Raw genomic sequence first — 18,316 nt, 5'->3', positions numbered from 1 at the left:
TTTGTAAATATTCTTAGATTATAAGCCATTATAGCGTAAGACATTTGTGTGTTCGAGTGTATTTGGTGTCCGGGTGGTGCTAAAGTAGGTTTAGAGCCAGCTTGCTATTATGACCTATTTTTTTTTCTATTTATCTATTTATTTTAAGCATTCAATGACTGACCCTAGGGGAAACAGCTTTGTTATCCCTGGATCCTCAATTAAACTCATTGTTTCCGTTGGGGCCAGTCATTAAGTGTTTTGTTAAACTTTCAGACTCAAGATAAAACCAGACTGCAAAAAAATTATGCTTGACGCCGCGTGGCACACAAATTTACCGTGGTTTCAAGGCGTACGCCCTGATCACGTGCAAGTCGAAAATTCAAGTTGTTGTTTCCCTGGGGAGTTAGTGAGTTTTGACCCATGATACGTGATTCGTTCACCTCAAATCAGAAAACGTATTTGAGTTGGGAGGTAGAACAAATTTATTTGTTCATTTATTTATTTTTTGACTTTCTGTGTGTAGATCGCATTAAAAGTTGATCATATAAGATTTGCAAAGAATATATTTTCCCTTTCATCCTTCTCATAGGCAGGGGCGGCATGTATTGCTATTACATATGACTGATACATATTAATGCATCATTGCAACGAGCGCGCATCTCTTTACTATTTCCATTGGCACGTCGACACGAAGCCCACATTTACTGCCTGGATTGCTTTGGAGAAGGGGAGCGTGTACAGAATACTCAAGAAAGTTGTGACAAAAACATCGTTTCCCAGGATTGCGGGGAAGAAAAATGGGTGCGTGGAGTGGAAAGTTTCCAGACAGAGGACGGTTTTGAATTTAATTGTGGATGTTAGACCAAAGAGGAATATAAAGAATACGCAGCAGAAGGTGAACCCACCGCTAAAGGAACTTGTGTTGTAGCAATGTGTAATACCACCACTTGTAGTCCTGATGAACTGCCTGTAACTGGTGGCAATTTTAAGGGCAAATAATTGTTTGGAAAGTACCTGTTATGACAGAGGAAGTAAAATTGCTGAACGCTAAACAATTTTTTCCGTTTATTGAGCTTGAATCTTCTAACTTTATTATAAGGTACGAAAACGTGAGGCCCTTTAGAACTGTTACTTATCTTCAGTAGTTCCACAATCATTGCATGAGAGTAAAACACAAAATGATATCAATAGAAATTCAAACAACGTGCACAAAATACGTTACACGACACATGACAATGTAACCATGTTACAACCACTAAATTCCGAAAACATTCGCTTCTAGGCGTTCTCTAAGAAATACTTATTCTTTTCACTTTTGAATATTTAATTTGAATACTCTTATTTTCTGAAATGACTAAAATGTTGTTATTTCCTGAATTTACTATTAATTTGTGATAACTTCTAAGATTCTCAAAACCGTCCTATAAACTAATATGTTCAAGTCTGTAAGATAAAATAGTAGACTCGAATATTGCGGGATTCATTTTTAAAATTAAGTTTGCAAAAGCCTTTACGATACACAATGATACGACTCAGATGCGGTATAATCAGAAGAAAAGCATTTTCCTGCAAACTCAATGTTGGCCAGTTAGCTATGTACACTAAAAAAGCTAATAGTATTTAGCAGTCTCGTAATAACAAATCAAAAGAGTCCTCCCATCAGTATTGATAGATGCACTGAAACACCTAAAAGGTAAGACAAAGCAACACTGTTAGCTTCTATTGATTGGAACCTTGGATCACTTTATTAACCTTCTCTGAAGCTATTGATAATTTCATTTCTTTGCAGGAACAAAGAAGAGCGTCATGGCGACCACAAACGTGCAACGCAAGTATTGTAGTATTTTACATAATAAGTTTGTACTTTTGAAACACGTTTTACGTATCGTGTAAATTAATTCGGTCATCTCCGATTTTCAAGAAGTGCCAAAGTATTGTGATTTGTGCGTGACAAAGGAAACTGCACCAAGTCGAAACTTCAATAATATTACTTAATTTCCGATTGTATCATCTCGACATTTAACAAACGCTTAATTACCTTTAGATATATTGAAGTTAATCTAATCGCCCTTAACAAAGTCCAAGGTAACATCATCACCGACGAGTACAAATGGAGCCCAGTGCTTCACTTCGCTAAATTTCTCAGACTCTCTCAGACACCTCATGGCGCAGTTCAGAGATTCACTGGAACTTCTTCCTTCAGCTAAGTGAAGGTAGAAACTCTTCATGAACTCCAGAGTGGCTTCGTCGTCAATTGCCCACAGGGACACAAGAACAGAACGAGCACCGGCACCCAAGAAAGCTCGTGCAATGCCAACCACACCCTCAGCCTTAATCTCACCATGGCCACTATGGCAACAACTTAGCACAACCAGTCCTGCTCGTATTTGAACTCTCATCACATCACTCATTCTTAGCAGGAAGTCTTCTTCAACAAGGATATGGGATGCTAGCGTAGGGTTTGGTGCCAAAGCTATTTCTCCTGTTTCCATTCTACCATGTGCTGCAATGTGCACCAAAGCAACTGAGGAGAGTTTTCCCAACACTTGAGCTTTTGTTGCCTCTTTTCCAGTGAGGGGAATAGTGTTGAGTATTTCCCCAATCACCAGTACTTCCTTCTTTGCAAGTGGCAGCTGTTCTAGCCTTAACCCATGATAACGAACTTGCTCTAAGCATGGATCACCCACAAGCAGCGCCCCAGACTTCTTGTGGTAATCTGGTAAACAATCTCTGATCAGTTTCAAACTATTCAGTGACGGAATGACCCGGATTCGGAAAGACTCGCTTAAGTACTTTGAATTAGAATCCATGAATGCAGCATAAGGAGCCAAGCATAATGGACCTTCGGGAACAAATATCAGTTCATTGCCATTAATCAAGTCTTTGATGGGGCTAATGATAACGTCATACAGTGTTCTTAAAGGATTGTTATCTGAGTGTGTTAGTTGGGATATGATTTGATCCCTCTTCTTTAACAGGTGTCCCCCGCTTTTCCTATCCAATGAACGATCTTCGCACCTCACACCACTACTGACACCAATTTTCTCACGAGCATTGTGAATTAAAGACTTCAACACTCTGCTCGCATTTTCCTTCGAATTATTATCACTGATTTGTTTTCTTCTTAATTGAACATCTTTTCCATTTTGAATAATCCAGAAAATTATTTCTCTTTCGTGAACTGCCATAAAGACTGTATCTGAAGGGAGACAATTTAATGTGTCGCAAGTCATTTTTTCCCCAGTATGTGGTGTTTTAGTTTCGTACTTTGAGTTCATAAGATCTCTTAGAGCTTGTGCACGTCCTTGCTCAGCAGCAAACAAAGCCTCAACTACGTCACCTTGTTTTAAAATCAGGCGCCATAATCTGGTATAGACCACATTATTAACATTGCGGTAGCTAATTGTCCACTCATCTTTACCTTGCAGATTCTGCCTAACATCATTGAACAATCGGACGCTAGAATGATAACAATCAAGGGCTTTCTTCAGAGAACATTGAGATTCAAAGCAAATACCAAGATTACCATAGGAACTTGCTTCTCCAGCTCTGTCTCCCAATTCTTTGGCAATTTTTAGATCTAGTTCATGGTACTCGATAGCTTTTTTGAAATATCCCAGACTGTCATAAGGATTGTCAAGATTACCATACGACCCTCCTTCTCCAGCCCTGTCTCCCACTTCTTTGGAGATTTTTAGATGACGTTCATGATACTCGATGACCTTTTTGAAATCTCCCAGACTGTCATAAGAATTGCCAAGATTAGCATAGGAGCTTCCTTCTCCAGCCCTGTCTCCCACTTCTTTGACAATTTTTAGATGACGTTCGTGGTACTCGATGGCTTTTTTGAAATCTCCCAGACGGTGATGAGCATTGCCAAGATTACCATAGGAGCGTCCTTCTCCAGCCCTGTCTCCCACTTCTTTGGCAATTTCTAGATGACGTTCATGGTACTCGATGGCTTTTTTAAAATTTCCCAGACTGTGATAAGCATTGCCAAGATTACCATACGACCCTCCTTCTCCAGCCCTGTCTCCCACTTCTTTGGCAATTTTTAGATGAGAATCATGGTACTCGATGGCTTTTTTGAAATCTCCCAGACGCCCATAAGCATTGCCAAGATTACCATAGCAAGTTCCTTCTCCAGCCGTGTCTCCCACTTCTTTGGCAATTTTTAGATCTAGTTCATGGTACTTGACGGCTTTTTTGAAATCTCCCAGACTGTGATAAGCATTGCCAAGATTACCATACGACCTTCCTTCTCCAGCCTTGTCTCCCACTTCTTTGGCAATTTTTAGATCTAGTTCATGGTACTCGATAGCTGTTTTGAAATCTCCCAGACTGTCATAAGAATTGCCAAGATTACCATACGACCCTCCTTCTCCAGCCCTGTCTCCCACTTCTTTGGCAATGTTTAGATGACGTTCATGGTACTCGATGGCTTTTTTGAAATCTCCCAGACTGTCATAAGCATTGCCAAGATTACCATAGGAGCTTCCTTCTCCAGCCCTGTCTCCCACTTCTTTGGCAATTTTTAGATGACGTTCATGGTACTCGATGGCTTTTTTGAAATCTCCCAGACGGTGATAAGCATTGCCAAGATTACCATAGGAGGTTCCTTCTCCAGCCCTGTCTCCCACTTTTTTGGCAATGTTTAGATGACGTTCATGGTACTCAATGGCTTTTTTGAAATCTCCCAGACTGTGATAAGCATTGCCAAGATTACCATACGACCCTCCTTCTCCAGCCCTGTCTCCCACTTCTTTGGCAATGTTTAGATCTAGTTGATGGTACTCGATGGCTTTTTTGAAATCTCCCAGATGGTAATAGGCGTTGCCAAGATTACCGTAGGAGCTTCCTTCTCCAGCCCTGTCTCCCACTTCTTTGGCAATTTTTAGACGACGTTCATGGTACTCGATGGCTTTTTTGAAATCTCCCAGACTGTCATAAGCATTGCCAAGATTACCATAGGAGCTTCCTTCTCCAGCCCTGTCTCCCACTTCTTTGACAATTTTTAGATGACGTTCATGGTACTCGATGGCTTTTTTGAAATCTCCCAGACGGTGATAAGCATTGCCAAGATTACCATAGGAGCTTCCTTCTCCAGCCCTGTCTCCCACTTCTTTGGCAATGTTTAGATGACGTTCATGGTACTCGATGGCTTTTTTGAAATCTCCCAGACTGTGATAAGCATTGCCAAGATTACCATACGACCCTCCTTCTCCAGCCCTGTCTCCCACTTCTTTGGCAATGTTTAGATCTAGTTGATGGTACTCGATGGCTTTTTTGAAATCTCCCAGATGGTAATAGGCGTTGCCAAGATTACCGTAGGAGCTTCCTTCTCCAGCCCTGTCTCCCACTTCTTTGGCAATTTTTAGATCTAGTTCATGGTACTCGATGGCTTTTTTGAAATCTCCCAGACGGTGATAAGCATTGCCAAGATTACCATAGGAGCTTCCTTCTCCAGCCCTGTCTCCCACTTCTTTGGCAATGTTTAGATGACGTTCATGGTACTCGATGGCTTTTTTGAAATCTCCCAGACTGTGATAAGCATTGCCAAGATTACCATACGACCCTCCTTCTCCAGCCCTGTCTCCCACTTCTTTGGCAATGTTTAGATCTAGTTGATGGTACTCGATGGCTTTTTTGAAATCTCCCAGATGGTAATAGGCGTTGCCAAGATTACCGTAGGAGCTTCCTTCTCCAGCCCTGTCTCCCACTTCTTTGGCAATGTTTAGACGACGTTCATGGTACTTGATGGCTTTTTTGAAATCTCCCAGACTGTCATAAGCATTGCCAAGATTACCATAGGAGCTTCCTTCTCCAGCCCTGTCTCCCACTTCTTTGGCAATTTTTAGATGACGTTCATGGTACTCGATGGCTGTTTTGAAATCTCCCAGACTGTGATAAGCATTGCCAAGATTACGATACGACCCTCCTTCTCCAGCCCCGTGTCTCACTTCTTTGGCAATGTTTAGATCTAGTTGATGGTATTCGATGGCGTTTTTGAAATCTCCCAGATGGTAATAGGCGTTGCCAAGATTACCATAAGAGCTTCCTTCTCCAGCCCTGTCTCCCACTTCTTTGGCAACGTTGATGTAACAGGTTCCTTCTTCTGTGTTAGCTTTCATATCTTTGGTGGTATTTTTCTATGAGACAAAAACTTATGTCAGTTAATGACGAAAGCATGAATATTTAGCCAAAAAGTGTACAAAGTGCTAAATTCGGGACTTATATAGCTGAAAGTATCGATACCGTTTCAAAACAACGCTTTGGTGGTTAAACAGGTCTAGCCTGAACCAATGAACCGGTGAAAGTCTTGGGAATCTTTATTTCGTATGATAGTATGGGCAATGAACGGAAGAACTTTACTAAGAAAGTGGATAATCTTAAGACAAAACTTGCAGCTTGGCGTTTGCATAAACGTTCTCTGTTTGGGAGTGTCTCAAATTGTTTACTCAGCATCCATGGATGACACTCCAAACAAATATGCATCTCTAACCCAATCGCTACCTTTCCAATTCTTATGGGAAAACAAACCAGATAAAAACAACAGAGAAGTTTTATATCAGGATTATGGCGATGGTGGTTTGCGGTTGAAATTAAGTCCCTGCGCTTAACGTGGACGCTTAACTGATGACGAAGAAGATGACACTTGGTCAGTTATTCCACAATTTTATTTTATAAAATATGTTTTTTTTTATTTTCTCTTATGCTCCAACTATGATAAGAAATTTCTAAAGGATTCAGACATACCATCCTTCTACAAGGATATCTTGTTTTCTTTCCTGGACCTAACAAGTCTTTAAAACTCTCAGGATGAACAAGAGATGATTCTCTTTAATAATAAAGAGATCCTCATTAACGGGAGGACCGTTTTCTACCACAATTCCGTTGAATTGGATGTCTTTACGCTGCATGATGTAATTGACGCCCACGGTAGTTTTTTACCAATTGAACTGTTCCAACAGCGTTATGGAATTAATTGTAATTTTTTCAAATATTTGCAAGTAATCTCTGCGTTCCCGAGCGCCTTACGGAAAAACGCCAAGGAGCGTGCTAAGCCTAATGTCAACTTTTTATTCGGCAGCACGTTATCTCAATTATCCTCGGTCTTAACCATCAACTTCTTGAAACTTAGCTGTAAAGACTATTATTGGCTTTTTCTCAATGAACGGAAGCCTCAGGCCACTGGTCCAATCAAATGGGACCGCAACTTTGCTCCGACGGCTTTGCCATGGAACCAAATCTTTAATAGAGTGAAGGCTACTTGTAGAGAGAATCAACTGAGAGAATTTTACTTTAAACTAATTGATCGCATTGTCGTTACGAAGAAAGAGCTTAGTCTCTATGGAATTACAGACATTAATAGATGTTTCTACTGTGGTGAGCCTGACTCAGTTCTTGAAACATTTCAAAACTGTAGTACAACAACTTCTTTTCACAATCGGCTGTTGAACTAGTTCAATGAGATGCATAACAACTCAATATTCCCGGCAAACTACGCATTATTGCTTGGTATGGCGTGTGGGAAGGGTAATAACAATGTTAGAAAATTTAATCTATGTTTATTATATGCTAAATATTATCTACATTATCACAAGGTAAATGAGAGGAATCTTGACTGGAGTGAATTTACTACAAAAGTAAATTACAAGTTAAGAATAGAAAATCAAGTTTCTGGTATTTTTTATGATGCTTCTTCGCAGTTTGTCCTGTTAATGCTTTTAAAAGGCATTAGATTGATAAAAGGATATGCCATTTTAAAGATAAGGGTAATTTGCAATTTGAAAAATACATGTATCGCCGTTACGATTGTAAAGCTCCTTAAAATAATTGTTAAAAAAAAGTAGGGGGAAGAAGCTGTCTTGTACTGCAAGTCGTGTTTATAGCTCTGTTGTATTGTAAGTAGTGTATGTAGCTTTTGTTATTGTTTTAGTGTAAAGTAGCAGCAAAAGTATCTTAAAGTGTAAGCAAACATAATAAAATAAATCCATAAAAAATCCAAAGTATATTAATTTTGCCCTTGGATTGCGATGGCTTTGTTTGAAGTCTAATGTTAGAATTACAAAAATATAATTATGCTGACAATTATTCTAGAGCGCTGCCAATCAATATACCCTTCTTCTGTATAAGAGTGGCTGGTTATAATATTAATAATCTTAATGTTTTACTCCCTTAACATAGAGGAGAGACGTCAAAATGCCTTCGTTTTGCTGAATGCGGCCTTTGTATAGTTTAACAATATAGTTACATAAAGAGTGAAAAAATTGTAAATAGTAAACACAAGGTAAGGTAATATATACATCTACTGGTTACAAGATAAAATAAAAAGATAAAACCACCCCTCTCCCCTAATCACTGATGGCCCTTGACCTGAAGCGCACCATTTTTTCTATCAATAAAATGGGGGCAAGGGGTGGTCTCAATTTTTAATTTAAATTGTCCAACATTGTAAGTGTTGAAGTAGTTTGATTAGCAATGGTCGCTCCCAGTAGAAACCATGCCTTGTCGCATTTCCAAACAGCGTGAAGAGAGGTGAAAATGTGATGCGGAGCGGAGTGTTGCCGAAGATCTTCATACATCTTCATACACGTTCTTGCTGGCAAATTGACGTAAAGATGAGCACGTACGTATCGCGGAATTGATAACTGCCGTAGTTTCCTTTCTCTATCTCCTCGATACAGTAAAAAAAAGATTGCGGACGATGTTTATTCATATGCTTATGCTTTCAGCGGTGCGTTTTCATTTGATGTAAGCACAAGCATAAGTTCTCCTGTTTGCGTTTCCATTTGACAATCACATCATGAGCTCGAGATTTCTATCACTTGCTAGATGACGAGGGCTGAGCTCCACTCAGCTATCACGCATACAAATCGAGAGCGAATAATCTAATTGTTTGAGTATAAATCTACAAGTTGTTAAAAACTTTATCTAAGTTCTTTTCACGGACACTTCGAAAAGATAAAGAGGCGGCCGCCATTTTGTTAACAACCTCAGGCTACAAGAGTACTCGCACTCTACAATTAGATTATGAGCTCGAGATATCGCCTCATAGAAATCGAGAGCGAAGAATCTAGTTTTTTTTAGTAGAATTCCGACTGAAATAAACGCAAATAACGATTTCTAATTATTTTTCTACACATTATTGAACTTTACGTTTCAACGAAATCAAAAGTTCAAAAAGTTCGGAGAAACGTCCACAATAGTATATGAGTAGCTCAGCCAATCAGATTGCAGCATCTGCATTAGTATAATAGTAGAATTCTACTAAAATAAAATAGATATTAAGTAGCGTAGTCAATAAAGAGAACAGCATTAGTGACAGAATGCTTGTTTATATAGAGAAAACGGATACAGACAAAAAGATATTGTTTTCTATTTCGTCTTATTTTAATTCTCGAACTGTAAATTATCTTTGCTCGAGTCATTGTTACGTTAACAGCTCGTGCTAGCTCTTTGATTCTAATTAAGCAATCGACCACTCTTTCTATTGGTTTACTGGCGCAATAAACTACGCGGGATGTTGGGAGAACACGAGAAAAGTTTGTAAATCACTCGCCTAACGGCTCGTGATTTACATACTTTTCGAGTGTTCCCCCAACGTCCCAAGTGGTTTATTGCGCCGGTGAACCCAAAGAAAGAGTGGTCTATTGCTTTTATGAAATAACTATGGAAAAAGTCTGTCAATGAGGAGAAAATTTATTGTACTTTCGTGATCAAGTTGCTTATTGTCATCAAATTCATGACATGACGCGACAAACCAATCACAGCGACTGAAAGAATGAAAGCACAGACTCCACCCCGGATACGAAATCCGCAGAGCAAAGCGACGAAAACATTTCACGCTAAGAAAGTTTTAAGAAAGGAAAGGAAAAGGTTGGCGGTGAAAGGCAAAAAGCATATTAATTAACTCAAAGGAATCGGTGGACTCGGTCATCACGAAAGTAAAAGGCTGTACGAAAAGTGTGCAAATAGTCCAAACTTCATGTGCTGCGAAGTGATTCAACGCAATTTCAAACGATAACTTTCCAAAGTTTTGCGAATGGAATAAAGCTTAGTAACAGAAACGCTGCCTCCGAAATTTATTCCGAATATATTTACTTATGCTGGAGGCTATGAAGTCCGTGTTTCTCTCTGTATTTTGCTAAATGAAAACTATCGCTTGAAAGCTAAGCTTGTGGAAGTCAAATTCATTTATCGTGTTATGCATGCATCCATTGAGTTTAAACTCAAAATTTCTGATAGAAAAAAATCTTTTCCCTGTTTTTTTGACAACCCAAATTGATCAGTCAAGCCCAGATGACAGACCGTGGAAAGCGCCGAAATAGGGATTTAAAACGTCCGTAATTTTAATCTCAAGCGTAACCGAAGTCGGCGTAAAAGTTTTGCCGTGGAAAAAAAGATAAAGCTTTATATGACCAACTTCTGGTCCTGTTTTTCCCTGCAAATTTCCGTGTATATGTTGAATGAAAAGATAGTCGTGTTATTGATATCTCAGCCAGCGAAAGGTAAAACAGTTTATTACATTTGTTATCGCTAGAGTTCCGAGTTGTCTAGTTCCCGCGTAGAGCTGCCATAGATCGAAAACCGTTGTTTACCGGTACAATAGAACATAGGTTTAGCAACTCTATTGACCAATCAGAGCGTGCGTAGTATCTCAGTTATTTTATAATGAGTAATAGAAGTATATCTCATTGCACGTTTCCGTACAAGAGGTTTCTTGTACAACATATATCAAGTCCGGCATTATTTAATCTCCCCTTTAAAGCCGAGAAGATATCTTCCTCTAGCATTACTTACCTGGCCCTTCACGGAGAGAGTTTCGGGATTGCTCTTTGCTTCTTGTAACTTAACTCGATCTCCAACACACCTGGCTCGTAAATCTAGTAATGCCTTGTTAGTCCTGTCAATCTGCTTAGGGTTAAGGCACATGACATAATTAAAATATAACGGGTCAAGTGACTGAACATTCTCCCAGCTTGGGAAATATCCGAGTAATGTTCCCCAATTTTCAAGACTGCGCGTATTACGAAAAATATTTGAAGGATAATAAACACAATAGCCTACATTAGGCGCGACAATATGCTCGGATATTTGTCAAAGGACACTATATAATAGCTTCTCGGAGCAGATAATGTCCGTGGACAAATATCCGAGCATATTTTCACGTCCAAGTTGTTATATATACTAAGAAATTCGTTTAATAACTTCTATTTATGTTCATATTATTTATTGCGTTCGACGAAGGAGAGCGCATAGTATTCCCAGGGGATTTAAAATGTCCCGCGGTTATCGATCGCGGTCGATGCCATATGATTTCAGGGTTTGGACGTCATCTTGGAGTGGCTGGCTGGCTGGCTGCCTGCCTGGCTGGCTGCGTGGTACAAATGGTCTCGATCTCATGTGAGACTTTTTTGGCCGCCGGGAACTGGTAATGGCGCGTTGCGTGTCAAATCTACAATTCAAAGGTCTTGTTTTCATTCATAACATGGAGAAATTTTTGCTTTGAGATTTAAAATAGAAAGGAAAATTACAAATCGATGTTCAGGTGGCCTCAGAATGGAAGATCAACGAGTACAGAGTCCTCAAACCATAACGATCGGTTGTACGTTTTCAAGTGAGTTAAGTTCTGAATATCGATCGCGGAGGTAAAGCGGTTTCCCAGACTTTAGAAAACAAAAATAGTAATATACATTATTGTATGGCCAGCTCTGTGAGCGGGCAAGATGAATCAAATCCTGCGCTGTGATTGACTACCCGAGCGGGCAAGATGGAGCTATCTTGCCCGTTCGGGACTACCCGCCGTGTCCCGCAAGAAAAATTTCCCCGAAAGCCATATAGTAAATCCTTTATTGACCAAGCTTGTTCGGTCAAGATAACTGGATATTGACCTCGTTCTTTTTTTTGCGAGGTTATGGACCTCGACTCCGTCTCAGTCCATAAACACGCAAAAAAGAACTTGGCCAATATCCAGCTATCTTGACCTCACACTTGGTCAATAACCCATATGTATCACTTCGAAGTTGAATTTAACTTTTGGAACGATTGCTAACGCCACGGCCGATAAAATGAATGAAACAGTCGGAGACGTCGTCGGCAAAAACTCAAGCTTTCGCTTTAGTGTGAAGAATTAATTTGAACATGCTGCTGTGCAGTGAAGCGCGTTAGCGAAAATTTTGAACATTTTTTGCTTTTACATAGGTTTCTTCACCTCGGGTGAATAAAAATTCATTGTTATTGAGCTTCCTTTTGCATTTCTTTTCAATTGGTTCCGTGTATTTATGAATTTAGTAATTTAGGATTTAAAAGTGAACAGAAACTTGTTGCACGCTGGATTGCTGCATATTTAACTTACGGCGACCTCCACGCGGTTTGTTTAGTTTATTCGGTTTCATTCAGATATATTTTTTGGAGCCTTCTACAGCTATCACAGAACTGCTGAAAAAAGAACTAAGTGGTCACTAATTTAATACGGTTGAAATACGATTGATCTGAAATATTGGCTTGTTTTTGTCGCGTTTTTGATTTACAACTTTCATCTTTCATTCGCAGCGCTGTAATGTTTCGTCACGCGGCGAAGAAATTATTTCATTTCTTGTTTTCAAATTGATTTTTACTCGTGTCTTTCGCTTTTATTTTCCTTTGTTTTCTCAAATGTTGGCCGTTATATATAATGCAATAATGGAAACTTTTCGTTTTGTCCTCTGAAGTCAATGAGTTAAAACTTATTTCCCCTATTCAGTTTTCCCGGCTTCTGTTGGGCATTTTGTCGCACGGCAATGAAGTAATATAATTTCTTGTTTTGTAATCAGTTTTACGCATCAGGTCGAGTTCTTTTTGTTGATATTTTTTAAATATTTTAGCTCTTTATTTATACAACTTTAAATAAGCGACGTCGACTTAAAACCTGATCTTGTGTGTGTGCTAGTTTTACATACCAGTTTATGAACAGTGTGCCAAACACCTCATTTATCATCAATTTGTGTAAGTATTACAATTAACTGTTCTTTTGGTGTAGAAGTGAACACTATTATTCAAAATATGTGTTCGTCATGAAAATCAACAAAAATAAATCGGACCTCGAGAGTAATATTAATTCTGAAGACAGTATCCAAAGGTTTTAACTGTATTGACTCGAACGCACTCAGCTAATCCATGATTATTACTAGTATTATTGATATCAAGAGGGCACGGTAACGAATCCTACAATCTGATTGATTTTTTAGCCAGGTCCGGATTTTCCTATCTCTAACTTTGGTCTCGGTAACGTCTTCATATCGGGTGTTATCGTCGTGTTGATCAATTTTCGTGAGTGAACTAAATGTAATCGTCAACCTTTGCCCTTTTGTACACTTCCATCGACGATTTATCGACACAAGGCAGTGGTGGATCTAGGGCCTGGGCCCCCCTTATTTTGGGTAAAAAAGAAGAAATCACAGAAAGAAGAAAAGCCGGCAAGGCAATCAAAACAAAACCTGGGTCCCCCCTTAGCTCAAGATCTGGATCCGCCGTTGCAATGTTATCTCTATTCACTTAAAAGTGGCGAGGAAAGTCACGGTAAGTAAATTCAAACAAGTGCTTTATTTGTGAGAGTTGTTTTGTTGTTTGTAGGTCGGCACTGTGATGGTGCATCATCTTGTGTTTTCCTTGACCTATTATTTTCACTAAAAAACGGGTCAATTTCAGTCGAGGCTACCTCTCTGATCGTTGGTGTATTTGAGAGAGTTTCTGTTGAATGCACTTAATGAATTTCCTCGCTTTCTACTATTTAATTTACGGTGTAAAAGCCTGATTTCAAGTGATTCCCAACAACTGACAGAAATTGTTTTCGTAGTACAACTTCAAACTTTGCACAAAATTTAAGCATTTTCAAGACCTCGCTCGCCTCCATATCCTCGTGTCCGCGTGACTTTAGTCACGTGGACAATTGGTCAATTGACGACATTTGGTGCTACAGGAGAATCTTTGTTTACAATATTTGCCTCATTACCATAAGCGATACAGTTTCTGATGGAGCTACAAAGAGATTAATACTTAATATTGAAAGGGCACAGCACCATTATCTGTCCCAAGGAATGTATTGAATACGCGATGTATTGAATACTTTTTGTGCGACGAGGGTTTACACGTAAAAGCTCAAAATTTTACAAAGAATGTATGGGCTCATTAGCGCTTTTGCCACACAGAAATTTTGATGTTTTTGAAAGCCAATTTCTCCTCGAATATTACACCCAAAGAGCCAGAAATTTCACCACTTACTAAGTTTCACAAGCTCTTAAAGTTTCTGTAGTAAAATCGTGTCTAGCATGATGCCTTCTATGCGGAAAGTCGTATGTTAATGACGAAAAATGTAAACAATGACGTCGCAAAGATTCGCCTATTGATTTTGGAAATACGAGTTTCAGCCACGCTGTACAGGTTTAAGACACTTTCCTTATTGATTTTTCGCGGGGACTGGGATGAAGAGCGTGGAGACTACTCAAAAGTTTGTAGCTATTTTTGACAGGCCGTTTTTAGCGTTTTATTTTGTTAGTGTCCGAGCCCTTGGTTCACGCAACTAACATGCGCTTAAATCAAATTTGACAACAAATAAGAGGCTGAAAATGCTGAAGTGACGGATTTCAGTCACGCAAAAAAAAATCTAAAGATGACAGTGAGTGGATTAAAAAACTAACTTCTAAGGTGCATTTTCTGCGAATAAGCAGACCGATTTAACTGACAAAAAATTAATTGTTAGGTTTGTGATCAATATCTCCCTGTATATATACCACCATGGTCAGATCAGGGCATCAGGTCAGACCGAATTGGCTTCGTAATGCTTCCGAAAGTGTAACGTTTGCATATCTCTTATTTTACATTTCAGGCTTAGCATGGGAGTAGCCCGTGTACATCCTGATGTACACAGTCTAAACTTTGAAGCAATACGCGAATTCTGACCCGGAACTTATTCTCGTTGACTGGTTTTCGATTCTTCTGATATTAGTATAATTTCAATCCATGAAATATAACAACAAACAACAGATTTAAGCTTAAATTGTCTTAAACACAGAGCCGCGTGAACATTCCTGAAATGGAAGACATGGAAAATCTAGGGATTGCAATGAGCCGATTTAAAACTATTGCATAATCCATACTTACAAAAGTTAATTAACAGCAGTGGCGGATGCAGACCTTGAGCTAAAGGGGGGGGGGGGGCAGGGGGCAATATCCAGACTTTGAGCTAAGGGGGGGGGGGGGGGACTCGTTTTTGTTTTTCTTGCTTGCCCTGCCGGGTTTTCTTCCTTCTGCGACTCTTTTTTTACCCAAAATAAGGTGGGGGGGGGTGGGTGGGGGCGGGCCTCCCGTCCCCCTCCCTAAATGCGCTACTGTTAACAATAAGGGTCGAATCGGCCCTTGTCAAATTTTATCCGTAACATTAACGGAGGTGAAAATGTATCCTGTCTAGTTGATCTAGTGTTACGCTTGCACTATACTTGTTTGGTTTGGCAGTGGATTTCTTCGCACAAGTGACACGAGACAGCCCAGGCATAGGGCCTTTGATTCACTATACGGACCTCCCAGCTAGTAAACAACATAGATATCTTTACGAAACACTAATCTATCAATTGCTATGTAATAAACTGAAATTGGCAAGTAACGTGGGCGGGTAGGAATTAATGTAAACTAGCGCACTTAGCAGGCGAAGAATGCTGTGCACGGCATAGTTATCCAATGAGTGACTTATTTCGAGACTGTAAGAATCAAAGGATATTTTTTGTAGGAAATTTGAATGAAAATTTGGCACGTTGGAGTACAAAGGGATTTGACCTCACGTGAAAGTCAGTGTGAGAAAAAAATCACAGCAAAGTCATCTTGGTAAACCTTTAGAAAAATGGCGGCTTTGTTGATCTGAAGAAAAGGCAGCCTAGAAATAGTGTGTAGATTAATAATTTTCGAGAAAGCAACATTTCACTTTTGTTACAATTACACAATATAATCTCTAAGTTGTTCTCTGGGTTGCCAAGCAACTGAGCGTATAAAAATTGGCTTTCAAACTCTATATTATTTCCTAAAACTATTCTTCCTTTAAGTCGGAGATGGCTTTTCGTTTCTCCTGATGAGAATCTCAATCAAGTTGCCCCTTGACGTAACAACTCATTCTTTCAAGACTGTACAGTGCAGAAGGGGTTTGATAGAAGCCTTCGGTTTTTGCAATTACAATTTACTTTGAAATCATTGTGACTTTTGTTAATAGCCTGAAGCTACCATAACCACAACTATAAGACTTCTTGACGCCTTATTATGTTTAGCGGGATTTTAGCGGCATATATATAAGGCAGAGACAACACAGCTTTTTGTAATTTACCTCTTAACAACTTTCGCTGGAATCGCTATAGGTAACATGATAGTTCCTTTTACAGCTGGCAAAGAACATGAATAATTGATATTATAAAGGATACTGCCAATCCCTTCTCACACCACGACATGGCGTCTCGATAACACTGTAGGTGCTCACAAGCACTTGCACCTGCAACAAATAATTTAATATCAGGTCCCAAAATATTATCTACAATATTAATGCACAGGTGGAAACATCCAAAACCAGATTTATTCTTGTAAAAAGCCATATTCGTAATTTGGTATTGAACTCGAAATAGCTTGAAATGGAGGCTCATGCGAGGGAATATTGCTGAAAAGATATTAATGTCATTTGTATTTGAAGAATTCGATACGAAAGCTGCTTTCCATTTAACAAATTGAAGCCCGTCTTTCATGCGTCTACCCTATTATCGATCATGAATTTCATCATAACATTGTCAAAATAGCTGTGGATCCACGAGGTGATAGGCGAGTGGATCCACAGACTAGCTACTTTGACAATGTTATGACGAAATTTATTGTCAATGACAGGACAGACGCATGAAAAACTGGCGTCAATTTGTTTTTTTACAATAATAAATTGTCAAATTGTCCGCTCAGCCGCTTTTGCTCGTCGCATCAACATCGCATAAGGTATAAATTCAGGCGTCTGTTTGCTTCTTGACAACGAAAATTAGCCAACGAGCGCGCGATAAGTTCTGCAGTTATTATAAAATTCATGTTATAAATCAGTTAAGTCAAGGATTTTACCTGTTTCTATGGCCTTAATCGAAGTTGGTTCCAAATTGACGGCAGCCGTTGCATCATTCCGGGCCTCGTGGATATTCCCTGAGTAACAGAATTGAAAAAAACATTTCATGCACAGCAGACGAAGAAGTAGCGAAAAAGTGAAAACGATAAGAGGTCACGAGGTTGTAGAGATATGCAATGTGCGTGTCTTCTTTCAATGCTCAGACCCCTCTCAACTTAGTGGCACGCAACGGATCTGTTCCGATCCTTGAAATACGGATGACTCCCGATAACTCAAACCTCCTTGGGGGCACGTTATGGGGAGTCATCGGGGGATGGGAACAAACGACCGGGCAGTAGGAAATAAAACTGTTGCGTTTAAATCAGGTTTAGTACTGAGAAAGAGTAAAACTTGAACGATTCTTCGCCAACACAGCAGAATAAAATAGATCTGAAGGGAATAAAACAAGACAAACCAAACAGCAGACCAATAAGGTTCTGGATTACCATCACGAGAAGGGAGCTGAATTGCAACCTTTGTCAAAGGTAGTCTTAGATCGATAGTAGGGACATTTCAAGTACAATTAACATATATTGTTTATGCAGCATCATCACTTAGCATTTCTCTTGGCTCACCGCTAAATTTTCTCATTCTGATTCGCTAAAACTGAACACGGACGCGACATTTCTCGTCCCAGGGAGGGGTGGGGGCACTGTCTGGTGGCGTTGGCCAAAACTGATCACGCAATATGATCTTGCGTGGACACTATCAGACGGTGATTTAGCCATTGGTGAATATCAATCTATAGTGCCCGTTCAGTGAAGTAGCTAATGAAACGCAACTTCCTATTTCATTCTTTTAGATAAAGTAAAAGAGTTTATACGCTTCTGTGTGGATTTCTGTTTGAAAATAGCGCGAATAAGTAGTTTTCAGGCTGAAAACTGTGATGAGCTACGATACAGTAAAACAACAATCGAGCGCAAAGAGGTTTGAGATTGTAAAGAGAACACAATTCTTTTATTTTAACGACTTTGTCACGTTTTTGCAGTTTAATATTTGGCATGCAGAATTGTATTTAATTTACACATACAAGTTTAATTTTACCCAAAGAAGTAGAAACTCGGCATAAAAAAAAGCAAAGCGGAAATTCAGAAAATAGCAGAAAATTTACCAGTGAACATAAAAGACAATTAATTATTTATTTCTATGGACTGATAGTTTTTCCCGGGAAGTTAGTTTCCC

At 39.3% G+C, this 18,316-nt stretch overlaps 1 protein-coding gene across 4 annotated transcripts in view; it reads right to left on the bottom strand.

Annotated features, from left to right (window-relative positions):
- Positions 1 to 1,023: 1,023 nt before the first annotated feature.
- LOC110048234 (uncharacterized) overlaps positions 1,024 to 18,316 on the bottom strand; it is a 150,747-nt gene continuing 133,454 nt past the window's right edge. For all 4 annotated transcript variants that reach the window (XM_089276911.1, XM_089276913.1, XM_089276906.1 and 1 more), the window contains 5 exons: positions 17,095 to 17,172; positions 16,425 to 16,492; positions 10,786 to 10,896; positions 2,021 to 6,131; positions 1,024 to 1,668 (listed from right to left, as the gene is read on the bottom strand). In XM_089276911.1, the coding sequence (XP_089133037.1) occupies positions 2,043 to 6,131; positions 10,786 to 10,896; positions 16,425 to 16,492; positions 17,095 to 17,172 (4,346 nt within the window). In that variant the 3' untranslated portion in view covers positions 1,024 to 1,668; positions 2,021 to 2,042. The remainder of the gene's footprint in view (positions 1,669 to 2,020; positions 6,132 to 10,785; positions 10,897 to 16,424; positions 16,493 to 17,094; positions 17,173 to 18,316) is intronic.

Source organism: Orbicella faveolata, unplaced genomic scaffold (assembly GCF_042242905.1).
Source record: "Orbicella faveolata isolate gen_17 unplaced genomic scaffold, um_ofav_v1 contig_12, whole genome shotgun sequence".
NCBI lineage: Eukaryota > Metazoa > Cnidaria > Anthozoa > Scleractinia > Merulinidae > Orbicella > Orbicella faveolata.
The sequence above is the reverse complement of the archived record's forward strand: the minus strand, read 5'-3'. Positions and strand labels throughout refer to the sequence as shown.